The sequence below is a fragment of the Rhineura floridana genome, chromosome 17 (assembly GCF_030035675.1).
Source record: "Rhineura floridana isolate rRhiFlo1 chromosome 17, rRhiFlo1.hap2, whole genome shotgun sequence".
In the NCBI taxonomy this organism is placed as follows: Eukaryota; Metazoa; Chordata; class Lepidosauria; order Squamata; family Rhineuridae; genus Rhineura; species Rhineura floridana.
Window position 1 is genome coordinate 14,365,042 of NC_084496.1, and position 19,004 is coordinate 14,384,045.

Sequence of the window (19,004 nt, forward strand, 5' to 3'; positions counted from 1 at the left end):
GGAAAGCGGTGTGACTTACATCTGAGTTACTTCTATGTTTAGGATAGGAGTGTTAATATGAAATATAGAGATGTAAGGGAAGAGATGCAGCAAATATGGCAGTGTAGAATGCTCCTGGTTGAGGTTCCAGCCAGCCATGCCCATTTTGAGAGTACTCCATTCCACAACCTCCGCTGATTTTGAAAACCAGTTGCCTGAAGCCTCAGGAGGGGAGAGTGTTCTGGCACTCAGGTCCTGCTTGCGGGCTTCCCCCAGGCACCTGGTTGGCCACTGTGAGAACAGGATGCTGGACTAGATGGGCCACTGGCCTGATCCAGCAGGCTCTTCTTATGTTCTTATGATTTATTACTTCTGCAAACTTCAGAGCCCACTCCTGTGTGAAGGGGAGTGGGTGCCATGTTGCCTATATAAGCAATGACACTCAAGAGAACTGAGAACACTGTAAATATATACATGATAAGTGACTTAAAAATTCAAGAGAATTTTTTTCTGGGTAAAAATATATGTGAAAAACAATTACCCTGCAATATGTTAGTTATCAACAGTTCAAAATAGACCTCAACAGCAATAGTGTTGACAATGGCAAATTGTGCGCTGCATAATATTTTTGTGTTCATGCACATGCATTTAGGACAAGATTGGAGACCCTGTTTAACTCCAGTTCCCATCAGGCCAGTTATCAGGAATAATGGGAGTTGTAGTCCAACAAGATCTGGAATGCACCTTGCTCCCCAGCCCTGATATATGAGTGAATGTGCACTAGAGAGGACATATATCCATTATTCATTCAGACACTTCTAGAAATTCTGATGAGAGCACTAAACTAGTCTTCGCCAACCTGGTGCCCTCTAGATGTTTTGGACTACAATTTCCATCAGTCATCCTGGCTGTTGATGAAGTCTACAACATCTGGATAGCACCAGGTTGGAGAAGCCTGTGCTAAACCCTGAAGAATGACAGCAACTTAAGTAACTCACAGTAGCAAAATTAAAGAAGGGCTTCTCCAAAGGCAAAAACCAGGACTAAAATGGGATAGCAATTTACCAGGGACAGGTACCAATGAATAGAAACTATCCCTGCTGAAGAGTCATTATGAAGACTCAGCATGTACCACATTAGTTTTTCCCATAACCTATCAAATCTGAAATTAAATTGCATCCTTCATGAATATCTTTTATTTTTGATTTAAATTGCTTGTGTTTGTGTTATTTTTTTAAAAAAACTTGAGATTCATTTATATCTTACTAGGAGCCTTGTACCTGGCATTGAAATCAGTGGTTAAAGTTAGTGCAGTTTTAAAAGGTTCAGTCTGCTATCTTGATTCAAAATAGCATCCAGCTGTATCCAAACATAGCTGAAAACCTGCTCCTTGATCTTGGGAACCAATCATGCAAAATTTGCTTATGTTATCTTAAGAGGTGTCCAAATGCATAGAGAATAAACGAACAGCTTTTAAAAACATATAGTGGATGATTACCAAGAAACTACTTTAGGTGTTCCCAGATTCGGGGCTGCTCCATGGGACTATTGAGCTTTTCTTTGCAGAGCAGACCAACAAGTCTTAGCACATTCTGCTGTTGAAAGTCCCCTCCAGCTGATCCCAATTTGTCTTAACTAACCACGGTTAGAACAAACCAGAGTTCCCTGAACTTGGACTTCCCTGAACTTATTTCATTGCTGTCAATGGCTTAATGCTCAATCTTATGCACAGAGCTTGGAAAAGTTACTTTTTTTGAACTACAACTCCCATCTGCCCCAGCCAGCATGGCCACTGGATTGGGCTGATGGGAGTTGTAGTTCAAAAAAGTAACTTTTCCAAGCTCTGCTTATGCATGCTTGTTTGGAAGCAAGTGCCAGTGGTCCAGTTCAGATGTAACAACAAACCACAGCTTGTTGCTACAAGAACAAGGTTGCACACGCCTCAGGGTTGCACACTCCATCCTTCCTCCTGCTCTTTCACAAATGAGGAGACGGCAACCAAAAGCTTTCACTTTTTGAATTAAGCACAGTTTCCTGTTCTTGTGGTTTGTTGTTACATCGGAACTGGATCAGTGGCACTTACTTCTAAACAAGCATGCGTAAGATTGAGCATTAAGCCATTGAAAGCAATGAAATAAGTTTATTATGCTTAACTTAAGTCGCACTGTTGTCATTGCAGTATAGGTTGCAGTACTAAGTGCACCTCCTACTAGGGAGTAAGCCCATTGAGCTCAGTTGAACTTCTAAGTACACACATGTAGAATTTTGCTGTGCTTCATGACTAATTAGTTTAGCTGGTTGGAACCATTGTGTATATGCCACCAGTTGTATGATGCTTCAATCCACTTCTCTAGTTTTTCTTTTTGGCAGATCCAACCCTCCTTAAATTGTATTTGCAAGCAAAATGGCTGCAGCAACCCAAGTAATGAAACAGAAAAGGTCCTGTGAAGATGATGAAAATGTAGAGGAGACCCAGAAGGTGAAAAAGAAAAGGAAGGTTGCTGAGAACGATATTTGGGAAAACCAGCAGAAAGCTAAAATACTGAGTGAAGTAAGTGTGTATATGCATATCATTGCAGGTGATCTGCTATTAGGTTTGTATGTCATTTTCTGAGCCCCCCTGTCTCACCAAAAAGATCTTTCCCAGCCTGCATGTGTACTGGAGTTGTTTTAAAGATGTTTTTATCATTTGATCACTTGTTGTTTGCTGCCCTGCACACCTTTGGGAAGAAGGGTGGAATATAAATGTAATAAATTATTATTACTTATTTTTATAACAATTATTATTATTACCACCAGATCTGACAACGTTGCCATTCTACCAGCACAATGCATAAACATTTGGATTTCCTGAATTCCTTGCCACCTAACGAGTAGAAAGACATTTGTGTCTGCTTTGAGTGCATGTGATACATGAGTATGTTTAATGCATTGTACTGGAATATCTTGTTAAATAATTTAATTATTAGCATTTTGGTTTCTTTTGTTACATGTTTATATGTAAAATCAATTTTAGAAATTAATTTAAAAAGGTAACAGTGCCTTTTACCAGCTTTATCTAGTACCCCAACTACGGCCATTTCTGAACAAGGATAGCCTGACCACTTGTGCCAATGTGTTGGTAACTTCCAAATTACATTACTGCAGTGTACTCTTTGTGGTGCTCTCCCTGAGGTTGACCCAGAGACTCCAGCTAGTTCAAAATGCAGTGGTCCAACTGTTCACGGGGAGAATACTACTACCATGATACGTCACTGCCAAAAGAATTGCACTGGCTGCAAGTTATTTACCAGTTGACTACTCTTAAAGACGTGATGTTAGAATAGAAGGGTCTTCATTCTGATTCATCAGGGCTCTTCCTAAAATGCCACACTCAATCAGAAGTGAGTATAATATACGGACAGACCACATCCAGGCCATTTTTGTTTGTGGCCAGTGTGCCCTTCTCTGAATTCTGCAAAATTGAAATAAACTTTCTGGCCCCCATGAAACCTTGAAGGCAAAGTTGAAAGCACTTTGTCGACAAAGCTTTAAAAGCCCAGAAACAGGAAGGTGGGAAGGGGTAAAGTCCAGGTTTCACAATGCTTCCTCGCCCTTTCTAATCCTAGGAGGTGGTTTTTGAGAGGCTGACTCTTGGTTTTTTCACAGTTGGAGTTGTTAGATTTTGCAAATGGCATGTCTGACTGAAATCGCTTGGCATTTGCTGTGTTTATGTAAATAGCTTCCAAGTGACGTTAAGTTATGCATTACTAAAATATTGTACGCTTGCTCTGTCTTTCTTGCTCAATGATCTATTTTCTCTGTGCCCTTTTTGTAAGAGATGAGTTGTCCCCTTCTGGAATTCATTACTGCAGTGGGGACTCAACGCCTTCAACTCTCTGTGTCTGTGTAATAAATCCTGAGCCAGTTCTTTTCATTTTCTCAGAAGAAGAAACCCCACTTGTCTGCTGCAGTGTTTGGAGAAGATTGTGAAATCAGCTATGACCAACTGTACCAATTCCTCAAGTATGCTGCTTTGGGAAAACGGCACGATGCAGCTCAGCCCAGGTAGAGTCACTTTCCACATTCTGTAAAGCATAAGGACATCTGGAGAGCCCTGCAGGTGGATCAGGCCAGTGGCCCACCTAGGCCAACATCCTGTTTGCTCAGTGGCCCACCACATGCCTGTGGGAAGCCCACAAGGAGGACCCGAGCACAACAGCACTCTCCCCATTTGTGATTCTCAGCAATTAAAAAAAAAATCTTTAAAAGCATCTTAAAAAGCAATTCCATCACAGACACAGCCTGAGATAAGGTCTCTACTTAAAAGGCTTTTTGAAAGAGGAAGGTCTTGAGTTGCATACATGCCATACAGTTAAAGCATGTGACATTCCCCCAAAGAATCCTGGGAACTGTAATTTGTTAAGGGTGCTGGGAATTGTAGCTCTGTAAGGGGTAAACTACAGTTCCCAGAATCTTTGGAAGAAGACAAGCACTTCAAATTAGGGTGTGTATGCAGCCAGGGTCTGAAGACTCATGATGCAGCACCCTCACTGTAGTTAAGCTAGGACTTGGTGTGATCAGTGTCTGGATGCAGGACCACCTGGGGACCACATGTACTTCCATAAGCCCTGCTGGATCAGTCCAAAGAACCATCTTGTTCAGCATCCTGTTCTCTCGGTGGCCAACCAGATGCCTATGGGAAGCCTGCAACCAGAACCTGAGTGCAACAGTGCTCTTCCCACTTGTGATTCCAGCAACTGGTATTCAGAGGCATATGGCCTCCTACAGTGGAGGCTGAACATAGCCATTGTGGCTAGCAGCCATTGCTAGGATTATCTCCATGAATTTGTCTAATACTCTTTTTGCCTCTATCAAAAAAAAAAGCCATCCAAGTTAGTGGCCATCACTGCGTCTTGTGGGAGTGAATTCCATAGTTGAACTATGCATTATGTGAAGAAGGACTTTCTTTTGTCCGTCCTGAATCTTTCAGTGTTCAGCTTTGTTGGATGTCCCCAAGTTCTAGTGTTATGAGAGAGGGAGAAAACCCTTTCTTGATCCACTTTCTCTTTACACATTTCTATCATGTCGCCTCTTACTCGCTTTTTCTTTGAACTAAAAAAACCCAAAGGTTCATCCTCCATGCTCCAACAGGAATAAGTTTCACTGAAGACCATCACCTAATGCTATTCTCATGCTCTGTAATGAACTGTAAGCTCTGCAGGTTTGACACCTCTGTTAGCCTGTGTGATGCAATGTTTCAAGTGTTGACTTAAGTCACATCCACACCACATCTCTTTATCCTGGCCTTTGATACCTGACATGTATATTTTTATGATACACCCTATTTCTGTGATTTTAAGTTGTTTTAATTAGTTTTTAAGCATGCGTTTTAAAGTGTTGTAACCTGTCCTGGGACTTCAGGGTGAAGGGCAGGTAGTAATAATAATAATACATTTAAAGCACATTTCTCCCTCAAAAGAATCTTGGGAACTGCAGTTTGTCTCTCTCAGACCTACAGTTCCCAGCACCCTTAACAAACGACAGTTCCCATGATTCTTTGGGGGTAAGCCATGTGCTTTAAATGTATGGTGTGGATGTGACCTTAGTCCAGGGAAGCTTCCGGTTCAAAGCCCCACCCTGCTACAAAGCCCCACAAGGTAAGCTTGGACTAGTCATCGTTTCCTAGCCCTGGAAACAGGCACAACATAGATCGTGATCTACTAGCGGATCACTGAATTATTTGCAGTAGATCAGCAAGGATTTCTGATTCCCAGTTATTTAACAATAGCAACAACAACAAAGTTCTTACCCCCCCAAAAAATAGGCTATTAGAATCCCTGATCTGTAGCAACTGAGAGATAGATATGTACTTGTACATATGGCTCACGGAATGCAGATAACTGAATTTCAGGCAGGGGTTTCTCCCAGCCCTACCTGGTGATGCTGGGGATTGAACCTGGGACCTTCTGCATGCCAAGCAGATGCTCCGCCACTGAGCTATGGCCTGTTCCCCTAATTATGGTGCTTTGCTGCTGTCCAGTCTTATAAGGGCAGGTCGTTCACCAGGGCAACTTGAGGAGAATGATAATAGCTCCCCCCCCTCCCCTTGTGATGTAGCTGGTGCCGTATTCATCACCGAAGGCGTTTGGCCGGTGTAGCAGTCGTGGTTCTATGTGGCGTCAGTCAGCTCCATTTCGACCGCTTCTACATGCAGTTCAAGAATCTCCGAAAGACATTCAAACATGTAAGTTCCCCAGCCATGATTATGGGGGTGGGGTGGGGGATAACTTCTAGGTCCTAGATTCATTCCACAACATCTCCAGTTGAAAGGACCAGGTCACAAGTGATGGGGAAAGACTTTTGCCCTGCCTGAGACCCCCAACAGCCGCTGCCAGACTGAAGCTGCATCTGCACCATACACTCTAAAGCAGTATCGTACCACTTTAAACAGTCTTGGCTTCCCCCAAAGAATCCTGGAAACTGTTGTTTGCTAAGGGTGCCGAGTGGTGTTAGGAGATTCTGATTCCCTTCACAGAGGTAAGATTTTCAGAGTTCCCTGGGAAGAGGGATTGATTGTTAAACCACTCTCGAGACTGTAGCTCTGTGAGGGCACTAGGGGTCTCCTAGCAACTCTTAACACCCTTAACAAACTACAGTTCCCAGGATTCTTTGGGGGAAGCCATGACTGTTTGAAGTGCTGTGATGCTACTTTACATGTTATACTGCCAATATGCGTTAGTGGTATGTGTGTTTCTTAACACAGACAGTACATTCTGTCTTCTGAAAAACGCACACATGCTATTTTCCATCCAGAATGGAGACGACTTTAATTTTCCCAGTACTTTTTTGTTTTAGATTTTTTTTTTGTCTTCCTTACAAGTCTCCACAGAACGGGATGCTTTCAATCAGGAAACCTTGCCCGGTTCCGGTCGTGGGGGTGGGTGGATTGGTGTTCCAGTGGCAAGGAAACACATGTCTCTAATTAAGAGCAAATTCAAGGCTTTCCAGGAACAAGGAACTGCCAGTTCTTGCCAACGAGACGCAAGAATGAACTTTCTCTGGCTCCTGCCTGGAAGTCGAGGTCATTAATACGCTCGCTGAGTAGACACAAAAGAGGCCTGTCTTACTCACTCCTGAAAATGTTATTTTGAACCCCTGCTACTCTCCCCACCTCCATTAAAATAACACAGGCATAAGAGTGAGCCAACTTAAAAATGCCCATATGCTAGTGTAGTGATTAGAACACAGGAATCTGCTGTATTCGGAGTCCATCTAGTTTAGTATTGTCCACACTGGCTGACAGCGGCTCTCCAGGGTTTCAGACAGGGTCTTCTCCCTGCGTTACCTGGAAATACCAGGGATTGAACCTGGGGCTCTCTGCATGCAAGCAGGCACTGAGCTATGGCCCTTCAAGACTGCTGCACTAAGACCTGGGAGATGGGTATTCCATGGTTCTACCTCCACTGTTGAAGGCAGTATGTTTCTGAATGCCAGTTGCTAGGATTCGCAGGTGGGAAGAACGCTGTTGCGCTCAGGTTCTGTTCACGGGCTTCCCAGCACTAGGATTCAGTGAAATGTATTTTTATTTACTGGGGTATCCCCACCGCCAAAATCTTTTTTTGTTTAAGCCAGCTTACCTGGACATGTAAATTTGACTTGTATTTTAATACATAATATTATTTGATGATGTGTGTATGTGGGTGTGTATATACACTATATATTATTTATTTATTATATTTATATGCTATCTTTCCTGGTGGTGTGCAAATACAGTTCTTCCTCCCGATTTTATCCTCGCAACCACCTTGTGAAATAGATTCGGCTGAGAGACGGTGACTGGCCGAAGGTCACTCGGTGAGCTTCCTGGCCAAGCAGGGATTGAATACTGAACTCCCAGGTCCCAGTCCAACACTCTAACCACTACACCATACTTCCTGTCTATGATGTACATTTTTTAAACTGCTGATTTTATTTATATTTTGAAAAACAAATAGGTTGACTTGTTTCACTATCTGATTTTTATCAGTAATTTTAATGGGTGCTTAGAGGTTTCTATGATTAAGTGGTATGTAAATTCTGTATAATAAACCGTAAAAAAGCAACTGCAATGTAATACTGGCCTGTCACAGTGGCCCCTAAAGTGACTTGCCACAAGAACAGTCTGGGGGATTGTGAGATGTTATAGCTCTGTGGTAAAGCACAGGCTTTGCATGCATTAAATCCTTGGTTCAGTCCCTGCCCTATCCAGGTCACAAGGACCTGATGGCAGACAAAGGGATCAACAACTGCCTGATGCTCTGGAGAGTCATTGCTCCCCATTGACATCATGGGATCTTCCAGTCAAGGGCCTCTTGGGGTACAGGCTCAGGAAGACAAGAGTTGAACGGTTCACCAGTAACCCCCGTTGCTCAGTGTGTACAGCTTATTGGAAGGGGCACAACAGAGATGGTAAACTGTGGCCCTCCAGCTGTTGTTGGACTCTAACTTCCATCAGCCCGAGCCAGGAAGCCAGTGGTCGGGAACGGTGGGAGTTGGAGGCCCAACAACATCTGGAGGCCCACAGGTCCCCTATTCCTAGGGCACCTGATACAGTAATCTCTTGCTGCAAGACACACTTTTCTTTTTCTGCATTTTCTAATCCTTTTTAACCCGTGTTTCATGTTGTTTAACAGCGCTTCTGTCTACCACCCTCCTCGGATGGTTTTATGGAAAAACTTTGCGGAGCAGGAATAAATGACAATCCACAGATCAGCAGGCAAGGTATTGAAATATTTATTGTGAATTGCCAAATATTATTTAGGTGTATGTGAACCTTGATTGCTAAAAATTTCTAGCTATTTCAGGTTGACTTGTTTATGTCTGCTGTGAACATCCCCCAAGGGGATCTTGCATCAGCCAAACACATGGCAGAGCTCTGCTGAAGTATTTACTGCTTTTTAAGGTTTTTCCCCTCCTCAGATTTTTCAAAGAGACGGTCAGATCTGGCAATATGACAAAAGATATGTGGGGGCCCTGCAGCAAAATGTTGCAGCATGGACAGCTATGGTTCAGAGTTCTGATCATTCAGTTCCTTCCCCCTCAACAGTCAGCTGAGCATGCTTAGCATTCTGTGCCTACTGAGCATGCTCAGTTTTCATTAGTCTATTTTGGGAACCTTTTTTTTTTGCCCTTAGGAATTATTTTTTCCGTTTTGGATTGGGGGCTGGACAGACACACTTAAACCCAGCAACATTAAAATCTTTTGCTTTCTCCAACAAAGTCAATGAGCATCTCTCACTTCCTTTCCTGAGGGTGTGAACCAGGGATTGACCTCTTTTCTTTTACATCAGGCCTTTGAGATTTCTCCCTAAAGTGACCTTTCTGATGCAGGTGATGTACTTTCTAGGGTTTGTTTTTTTTTACTGGCAGAGGTGTTATTTCCCTATTGATTGATTTTATACAATTATTCATTTATTCACTTCATCTCATCTCTTTTCTTGTCCACCATTGGAAACAGGTGTTGGAAAAGATGTCATATAAGTGTTTTAAACAAACAAATATGTTCTGGATTTCAGTGACTCAGAAAGATCCCATAATTCAGAAATATGGAGAAGAGCGTCACGGGCTCTCCAGGTATGTTCTAACTCTGGAGGAGATGCATCTCAATGATTACCCCTTAGAAGGTAAGCTCCTGTTGATGGGGAAAAATAAATAATATATGTGTGATTCCAATTAGTGTGCAAATCTCAATTATTTGAAAAGTGTGGGAAAGTCATGGTTCAGGAGCAGAATACATGCAGAGATCTGTATGAATTCAGCTTAACTATTCAGCTTCACCGACAGAATAGAATGAGGCTGGATTGGTTGAGAGGGGGGTTCAGTTCAGACACCATGCCAAATCATAGCTGATTTGCTAGTTGCTGCTTGGAACCCACACTATCGTTTAAAAGCTGTTTGTCTGCTTTAGCTTTGTAGTGTCACAAGTTTGCTCCCATCTCTGCAGCTTCTGGAGTCAGAACTATGCCAGTAAACTATGGTTTGTCAGTTCATAGTTGGCACAAACCTTGGTTTGTAGCCCCCTTCAAACCTGGATGCCATGATTCATTTGTCAGTCACAAACCATGGTTTGTTACATTCAGATATCCTGCCAAACTAGCATACTCTCCATCTAGGGCCGCTGTTGACACCCATCATCTTTGGGCAGCTGCCAGTGCCCAAGTGCTCCAGCAGGGCCCTCCACAGTGGCTGGCCTGGTCGGGGAGCTGTCTGCCATTTAGTATTGCTCCAGGGTATTGTGGGAAACTTAATATGGCAGCCAACCACACTGGCTCTCGCAAAATCTTTTGGTGACGTAATATCTGCACTTCCTTCTCTAGATGTCAGCAACTGCAGCCATTTTGTTTGCACCCATGGCCAGGGCCCAGTGATGGATAGCAGCCCCTTATTTGGGCTGGACTGTGAAATGGTATGTTGGCATGACATTCCCCCAATGAACAGAAGAAAGCAGTCTTGTGTTTTATGTTTTCTTGCCATAGCTGAGATTTAATCTGTGAAGAGCTTCAGTGTGAAATGATTATTTTTATTTATGATTTAGTTTAAATGTCACACTGGTCAATACCATGGCAGGATTTTTTTTAAAGTCCTTCGTCCATAAGCCCAGTGCAGCCAGCATGGTGTCCTCCAGACGTTGTAGGGCTCTCATCAGCCCCAGTCAGCATGGCCAATAGTTAGGGATACTGGGAGTTGTAGTCAAGCAATATGTGGAGTGTAGACATTGGCTAGGCCTGCCACAGGCTCCCCACCCCTCAGGTAGACAAAACTGAGCTAGATGGAGGAATGGTCTTACTTAGTCTAAGCTTCCTAAGTCTAGAAGCCAGAATTAACCAGGGAATGTAACCCTGATTAGCAGGAAGGCCCTAAAGCAATGGTTCCCAACCTTCTCACTCCCACCCACAGACCACTAGAAAATTGCAGAGGCTTTTTGCCAGACCACTTCATGACTTTTCTGCCTGTTGTAGCCATTGTCATGCACTGTGCTAGATGCTGTATGACTTTTAATTGCATTTTTATTGTTTCTTTTGCTTCTTTTACTGTATTTTATTGTTCCATAGAATTCAGATTGTAATACAATAAAATACGATAAAAGAATTAAAAGAAGCAATAAAGAAAATTGGAAATTATTATGAGTATTTAATGCTGACACGCCATGGACCACTGTTTGGAATCCTTGCCCTAAAGCTTTATCAGAAGCTATAAAGGGACAAAGGAGACTGTGTGACTGATATTTTTCTCAGAATTTCCCCAGGAGTCCTGAGTACTGGAAACAGCCCTGTACAGATGACCCAAGCGTGTGGATTTGTAATTATGGGGTGGGCTCTAAAGGTTGGGAGCTGGGGGAAGGAGGGGGTCAGCCTGACCAAGTCAAGGTCTTTCTTCCCATTCTTTGGTTTTTAATGTTTGCCCAGTGCCTCACTGATAAGGGATCCGAACTCGCACGAATCTCGGTGGTGGATGCCAGTGGTCAGTGCATTATGAATGAGCTGGTCAGGCCCAAGTTACCAATAAGAAATTACCTCACCAGGTACCTTAGTTACACATTTATTCCTAAAAACAAAAAAAGCCAAGCCTAGGCACTGGAGAGCAGCCTTTTCCAATCTTTGGGTCCCCAGATGTTGCCGGACTGCGATTCCCATCAGCACTGACCATTGGCCATTCTGGCTGGGTCTGATGGCAGTCGTAGGCCATCAACATCTGGGGACCCAAAGACTGGGAAGGGCCTGCTGGAGAGGATTCTGATGGATTTGAAGCACATGTATAAAAAGGGTGGGGGTTATTACATTAATCAAGAGTTGGCAAGTGGGACCTACATTTGCTTCTGTTCAGGATGTTGTGAGCCTTGTCTAGTATTGAAATACAGTGATGGGAAAAGCTTCACAGTCCTCACTCTATGTTCCCCTGCCCCACAGCAGCCATTTTGTGTTATGCCTCACCTGCCCCACAGCAGCCATTTTGTGACTGGCGCCCACAGCACTCTCAAAATTCAAGATGTGCCCATTGGTCCAAAAAGAGTGGTGACCCTTGTTCTAATCCATTTCCCTTCTCACCCAGCTTTCCAAACCCCACTTTCTATCAGCATTCCATGACCATGAGCATGCTCAGACCTCATCGGGCTATTTCAAAGATTTCCCACACGCACACACTTTAGCATTTTGTTTTTTTCAATAATCTTTGTACATTTCCAAACTCCCCCCCTCCAGCCTGCTAATGCCTCCCTCTTGTGCATGAGCAATGCAGATTTGGCTGCGTAAGCATCGGCACTCACAAACTGAACACTCGAAATGACATGCCTTTTGGGTCCAAACAAAACGTTAACCACAGAGGTGTGTGTGTGTGTGTGAATGCATCTCTCCTCTCTTTAAACTTTTACAGATAGCGGGGTGAGGGGGAACACTTGATCCAGATTAGGGCTGTGGCATGAGGAGGGAGGGCGGATCAACTCTTTCCCCTGTCCTGGCAAAACCCTTACCCTCCACATCGCCACAATAGTCAAAATGCAAAATCTTTACCAGCTATCTGAAGTGATACTGGCTTTTCTACAGCATCCTCCTGCATGTGTTACTAGATCAGGTCTGAGTTGTTTTGTCAGCGAAGGTGGGATTTGGTCAGGAAGGAAAGGAAGTTTGGGATGTTTCAAAAGAGAATAAGAGAAGAGGCTGGGGTGGATTCTGCTCCAGGGATTTCCCACCATAGCTGTGTCTTGGCTTGAAAATGCTGCATTCCTACAAGGCCCTGAAAATCCCTCCCTCCTTTTGCTTGTGTTTTGAAGCTACTCTGGCATCACTGAGGAGCTGCTTTTGCCAGTCACGACGACCCTTGCCGATGTCCAGGTCCAGTTAAAGAAGCTGCTCCCCGCCCACGCGGTTTTAGTGGGTCACTCTTTGAATTTTGACCTCCGAGCTCTAGAAGTGAGTATATCCGTTTAGCATCACCTCCTTTTCTATGGATGAGTCTCAGCCTCAGAGCAAGGGCCTCTTACCCAAAAGACAACGAAACTGAACGTTTAGCCTTAGGAACATAGGAAGTTCCCTTAAACCAAATCGGACCTTTGGTCCATCTAACTCAGTACTGTCTACACTGACCGGCAGCGGCTCTCCGGCCCCATAGCCAGAGGCAGGTCCTTCCAGAGTAAAGTCGCACTTGAGTTCAGCAAGGCTAACGCCCTGGGAAGTTGTTGTAAGACTGCAGCCTAAATGTTTATCAACCTTAAAATAGATATGTGTGTCGTTTGCATTGCAGGATGATAAACTGGGGAACAAAGAGGTCCAGTTAGCAAGACTGTGAATTTTTCCATGACTTCTGCAGTGACTTCATTGGCTTACAGTTTGCTGGTTTCCACCATCCCTCTCTGCTTCGTGAAGAAGCAATAAAAGGGTGGCTTCCTGCCATCTCCCCTCCCCCCCCACCTCCAGGTTTCATTAAGGCTTTAGAATTTTTTTAAAAGTAGCACAAGAATGGATAGATGTCCTTCCAACATCTGAAGATGAGTGAGCTGAGACATAAGTTAAGGCAGACATCAGAAGAATGAGACTGACTTCCCAGAAAACATGCAGAACAATCCTATACATTGCTCTTAATACCTCTTTAGAGTTTTTCTGCATTTCAGGAAGGAAGGGATGAAGAGCACAGCAATGGCTTGGGTTTGTTTGTTTCAGAGAGGAAGAAAAACTAATATATTTTCAGCGGGTTCATCTGTTTATTTATTATTTGATTTATATCCCACCCTTCCTCCCAGCAGGAGCCCAGGGCGGCATCTATATGATAGAAGGAGCATAAAACATCCTTAAGGGTTTCTTCCTTTTAAACAAAAGGATAACCATCTTTTTTTTTCCTCCTCCCCTCGCCCAAAAAGCTCCTAAAATTGACCTAGTAATGTTGGCTCATTTGGGCATTCTATAGCACAGGGATGGGGGCTCTGTGGCCCTCCAAATGTTGTGGGACACTTACTCCCATCAACCCCAGACAGCATGGCCAGCAGTCAGGGAGCAGAGATGCATTCACACACACACACACACACTTCCAAAGGAATGTCATTTCTGTCTGCGAGTGCCGATGCTTATGCAGCCAAATCTGCCTCGCCCATGAACATGAGAGAGGTAAAAGTGGGAAGGGGGGATCTGCAGAAGTACAAAGATTATTGAGAAGAAGAAAACCATAAAGAGGGTGGAGGACCCCCAAAACAATCCAATGAGGTCTGTACATGCTCAGTGGCCATGAAATGTGGAGAGAAGGTGAGCACTGGGTGGGAGGGGGAATGGGTTGGAGCCAGGTTCGCCAACTTTTTTGGACCGGTGGACACATCTTGAATTTTGAGAGAGTGCTGTGGGTGCAAGCCACATTAAAATGGTGATGGGGCGGGGGCATGGCATGACACATATGGGAGTTGTAGTCTAACAACATCTGGAGGGCCACAGGTTCTTTGTCCCTGTGATGGGTCTGAAGAGGCCATCAGGGTGCTAATTAGAGTGCAACCACCACTTCAATCGTGGCCAAAAAACATCTGTTTAAAGGGAACAAAGATGGAAGGATGCCCTCTGGCGTGTTGCATCATGCAAGTAAGCCTGGCACCCCAAACATGCCTCATATTTGCCACCTCCTGTATGCAAAAAAGAGCCCTCTCCCCTGCTTTTATGGGGCCCAGCTCTTAGTGCAAAAGTGGGAGGGGGGAATTTTGATTTGCTCTTACTGGAAAAAACTAAGACAGCTTTCTAATCAACCTGTTTCTGTGTTGTTGGATACCAGGTTTGCATTCGGTAAACGTAGAGGAGACCTGCTTCTGTTCTGATAGTAAATTCAGTATTTACTTTTGCTTTTTATATTGTCGATCCAATCCCAAGGGCTGATCTATGTATTCGGCAAAATCACATGGCTTACTTAGTCCTCCCTGGGGTTAAGGAATGGCTGTAGCTCAATGGCAGTGCACCTGATTTACCTGTACTTTTACTGTCTTGTCTGCACCCTTAGAATCACAGCTTTATGCAAATACCTGTGAGTAACGTTTTCTAACCACCCTTGCCGTCTCTTCCAGATGGTCCATCCGAATGTGATAGATACTTCTCTCCTTTTTGCCAGGAAGGGTGGTAAAAGATTCAAGCTGAAATTCTTAGCAAAAGCAGTTTTAGGGTAAGATATTTCCTGTCCCTCATTCCTCAAGCTAGAGCTCCCAGTTTAAGTACATGTATAATTAAGTAAAATGTGGGATTGCTGAACCACAAAAGGAAATCCTTCCAGGTGGAGGATCCCCCCCCCCCAGGTGATTAAGGCTACAATCCTATACATGCTTATCTGGGAGTAAATCCCATTGAGCTCATTGGGACTTATTTCTGTGTATATATAGGAACATGTTGTAAGTCTGCCTGACATCTATAAACCACTCAGTCATCCAAGCCAAAGGTTTTTTTAAAAAACTAATGTCAGGAATGGGGAACCTGTAGCCCTCCCAGAGTTGTTGAATATCAGCTCATCCAACATGTAGCCAGTGTACTGCAATGATTAGGGTGATGGACTATGACCTGGGAGGCCAGAGTTCGAATCTGCACTCAGCCACGTAACTTATCAGCTTATTCGGAATGCCACGTAACTTATCAGCTTATTGGGCTTGGTTGGCTGCAAGGAGCGCATGATGCCAGTTGGGGGTGGGGGGATTTATAGACTTCGGTTGGTTTCCAGGCTTAATTCAGAGGGATGCGTGCATGTGTAACCTTTAAAAGCCCTGAACGAGCAGTGGAAAATATGTGGCCTTCCAGATGTTGCTGAACTGCAACTCCCTTCAGCCCGTGCCAGCATGGTTAACATTCAGGGATTGTGGAAGAGTAATAGTTCAGCATTTCAGACATGTAGATGTGGATGCGTTTTAATCTCTTTTTAGTTTACTGTTCATTTTAATTATCTTTTAGGTGTTTTTAGAGAGCCAATGTGGCGTAGTGGTTAGAGTGTTGGACTACGACCTGGGAGACCAGGGTTCGAATCCCCACACAGCCATGAAGCTCACTGGGTGACCTTGGCCAGTCACTGCCTCTCAGCCTAACCTCACAGGGTTGTTGTGAGGATAAAATGGGGAGGGGAGAAGCTCCTAGGAAGAAAGGTGGGATATCAATGTAAGAAATAAATGAAATAAAAATAAACCTGGCCAATACTCAAGGATGATGGGAATTGGAGTCCAGCAGCATCTAGAGGGCCAGAGGTTCCCCATCTGTAGCTTACATTACTCTGTAAAGCATGGATGAGGATCCTTTCACACCCAGTTGGCCTGGTCCGTCCCCAACTTTAACTGACAGATGGGTGGGACAGTCCACTTGTCCATCACCTGATGTCATAATGCCCCACCCACCTGTCAAAGTTCCCAGCTAAGCCTGAGCTCAAGCTAAGCCCTGAGCATGGGGCTGGTAGAGGTGCTTTCTGCAGGGATCGGCTGTGCGACTTCAGTTCCCCATGGAGAACTTGGTTGCACAGCTGATGCAGTAGGGTTGAACTCATCATTACCGTCAGCTGATCGGTGGTGACTTCAACCCTATTTTCTGCAAGTATCAACTGTGTGATTGAAGTCCCCATGGGGAATTCAGTTGCACATCCCATAAAGCCACATGTCTGCCTGCCCCACACTTGATGTCACATATGACAGGTGTGGTGCAGGTGGCCATGGTGTGAGGGGAAAACAGTCTTGTGGGACAAACTGGGAGGGCAAAAGTTTCCCACCACCTGGTCTAAAGCATAAAAAATGCCTAAAAGAATGACCTTTATTTATTTATTATTTGATTTATATCCCGCCCTTCCTCCCAGGAGGAGCCCAACTTGAAGATGAACTGGAAATTATTCAAAGTTCTACCTCCAAATTAACTTAATTCACATTATTTATGGCAACAACTTTCAAGTGTAGTTCAGAGATTTTTGAACTCATTCAGTGAACTTCATTAAACTGAACGAGTTCATTCCAGGCACTGATTGGTACTTAACCTTTTGCACATTTTGCTCCTCTGCCTCGTAGGAAACAAATTCAGCCCACAGACGGAAAGGGTCATGATCCAACTGAAGATGCTAAGTGTGCCCTTGAACTGGCCCAGTATTTCATTAACCAGGGACCCAGAAAGGTGCGTCATTTTGCATCTTTTTTGCGCTTCTTTTCACTTTTATTTTTTGAAAAGATTTTTTGCAAAAGGATTGTATACCTGGAAAGAGAAAATGCCTTGGAACAACAGAAAAATAAAACCTAAATATTCAAGACCCATCACAATGTATTGAATACATCAAGTAGACAGGAAAGTAAAAGAGTTGCTCGCTATGACTTTGAAATAAGCTTGCAGAATTTGGGTTTTATAATCAGGTGGGCCTTGAGTCTGGCTGCCTACACCAGGGGTAAGGAAGCTTTGGTCCTCCAGCTGCTGTTGGACTCCAGCTCCCATTAGGCCCAGCCAGCATGCCTAATGGGCAGAGATAATGGAGTTGTAGTTCAGCCACATATGGAGTACCAAAGGTTCCCATCTCTGGCCTGCACTGACTGCCAGCCTCTCTCTAGGGTGCCCATGTAGTCAGGGACATTTAGTGGGAGCCAGTTATCACCACCACCACCATCATCTCTGATCATTGGCCATGCTGGCTGGTGCTTATGGGAGTTGCAGTGTAAAGTATTTGAAGAGCACCAGGTTTGGGGAAAACCTGATCTAGTGCAAGCTACTCTCTCTACTTGGGTGCCAAAATCTCACCCTGATTCATTATACCGCATGCTGAATTGGAACTGGGCACATTAGTCACAAGGAAAGCCTCTGTACAATTCTGTACACGCACACCCCAGCACAATGACACATTTGGGTTCCTGCAACTGTGATTGAATGCAAACTTTGGAGGGGGAGGTGTTTTCTAAAATATGTTAACTTCATACCAGGTAGCAGAACTGAACCTGGAAGCAAGATTGCAACAAGAAAGGGAGACTGGAAACAGGCAGAACTGTCCTTTGCCACACCAGGAGAATGGAGTGAGAAAACCCACCCAAAGGTAAATAACCTGTGCAGTTTTTAATTCTCCTGTTTGAAAAACTGCAGCCTTTGCCTGAACAATGTGTGTATCAAAGCCTCCTGCAGCACCTTCACACCACTTATCCAAGATTTTATTGTACTGGCAGAGTCTCTAGGAAGAACACTGTGCAAATAAGCTATCCCCAATTGCAGGACATGTTGGCCACATGTTAATCAGCTTGCATTCATTTAATGAACCATGCTCTTATCACGATCACCATGTGTTTTTGTTTTTGAAAAAGCAACCAAACCTGGAAACTCAACATTTTAGCCATCTCCCGATGACTTGCTGGACTCTGGCATTCTTAGCTATTTCCATTCTAGCAATTTAACATATTTAGTTCACCTGCTTTGTATGGAGAATCCGGATGATATTATTATCAATGTTGCATTCTAAATTTTTCTGTTGGCCTCGTGTTTTCCCCCCTGTAATTGTTTCACAGTAAAATGCAATTCAGCACTGCCTTGTCTGGTGTGGATTTACAAAACACTATGGAGGTTGTTCAGAGCAACTGTGCCTTTAATTAGAAGCTTCCTCCTTGCATAATAATAACGCTGACTACCTTACAGGGTTGTTGTAATTATCGTAACAAGAGAGCATCTGTGAAGGACTTTTCTGCAAGCTATATAAATGTGAGGCATTATTATTACCTAACAAGAGTAGTTAGTTTTAAACATGACATTGGGTTGTTTTGCTTTTAACTGACTTTAGTTTCCTTTGTTGTCTCTTAGCCTTCTAGACATCTTGTGCTCTGTTGGTCAAAAAACATTTTTTCTGGGAGGACAGAGTGAAGCTGCTTCCTACAACTGTCAAAATCATATTAGTTCTCTTAATAAGCAAGTAAGTTATAAATATCCCCCACAGACTTACGCAGACAAATATTTCTCCCAGCATAATATTCATTTTCCAGAGCTGAGAAGCATGTGGCCTTAGTCCTTCCCAACAGAAAAAGAAACAGCTGTTTCAAGCACTTGGAAACCAGAATGGCTTAGTGTTGG

The 19,004-nt window shown here is 43.8% G+C and overlaps 1 protein-coding gene across 6 annotated transcripts in view; it reads left to right on the forward strand.

Annotated features, from left to right (window-relative positions):
- The window catches only part of REXO5 (RNA exonuclease 5), a 38,422-nt gene that overhangs the window by 1,741 nt on the left and 17,677 nt on the right, over positions 1-19,004 (forward strand). For 4 of the 6 annotated variants that reach the window (XM_061600363.1, XM_061600366.1, XM_061600368.1 and 1 more), the window contains exons 2-13: positions 2,350-2,530; positions 3,905-4,026; positions 6,079-6,205; positions 8,634-8,721; positions 9,516-9,623; positions 10,317-10,405; positions 11,406-11,521; positions 12,767-12,905; positions 15,026-15,120; positions 16,982-17,084; positions 17,876-17,985; positions 18,738-18,846. In XM_061600363.1, the coding sequence (XP_061456347.1) occupies positions 2,384-2,530; positions 3,905-4,026; positions 6,079-6,205; positions 8,634-8,721; positions 9,516-9,623; positions 10,317-10,405; positions 11,406-11,521; positions 12,767-12,905; positions 15,026-15,120; positions 16,982-17,084; positions 17,876-17,985; positions 18,738-18,846 (1,353 nt within the window). In that variant the 5' untranslated portion in view covers positions 2,350-2,383. Of the gene's footprint in view, positions 1-2,333; positions 2,531-3,904; positions 4,027-6,078; positions 6,206-8,633; positions 8,722-9,515; positions 9,624-10,316; positions 10,406-11,405; positions 11,522-12,766; positions 12,906-15,025; positions 15,121-16,981; positions 17,085-17,875; positions 17,986-18,737; positions 18,847-19,004 lie in introns of all 6 variants that reach the window. The other 2 variants (XM_061600364.1, XM_061600369.1) reach the window with 2 other exon arrangements.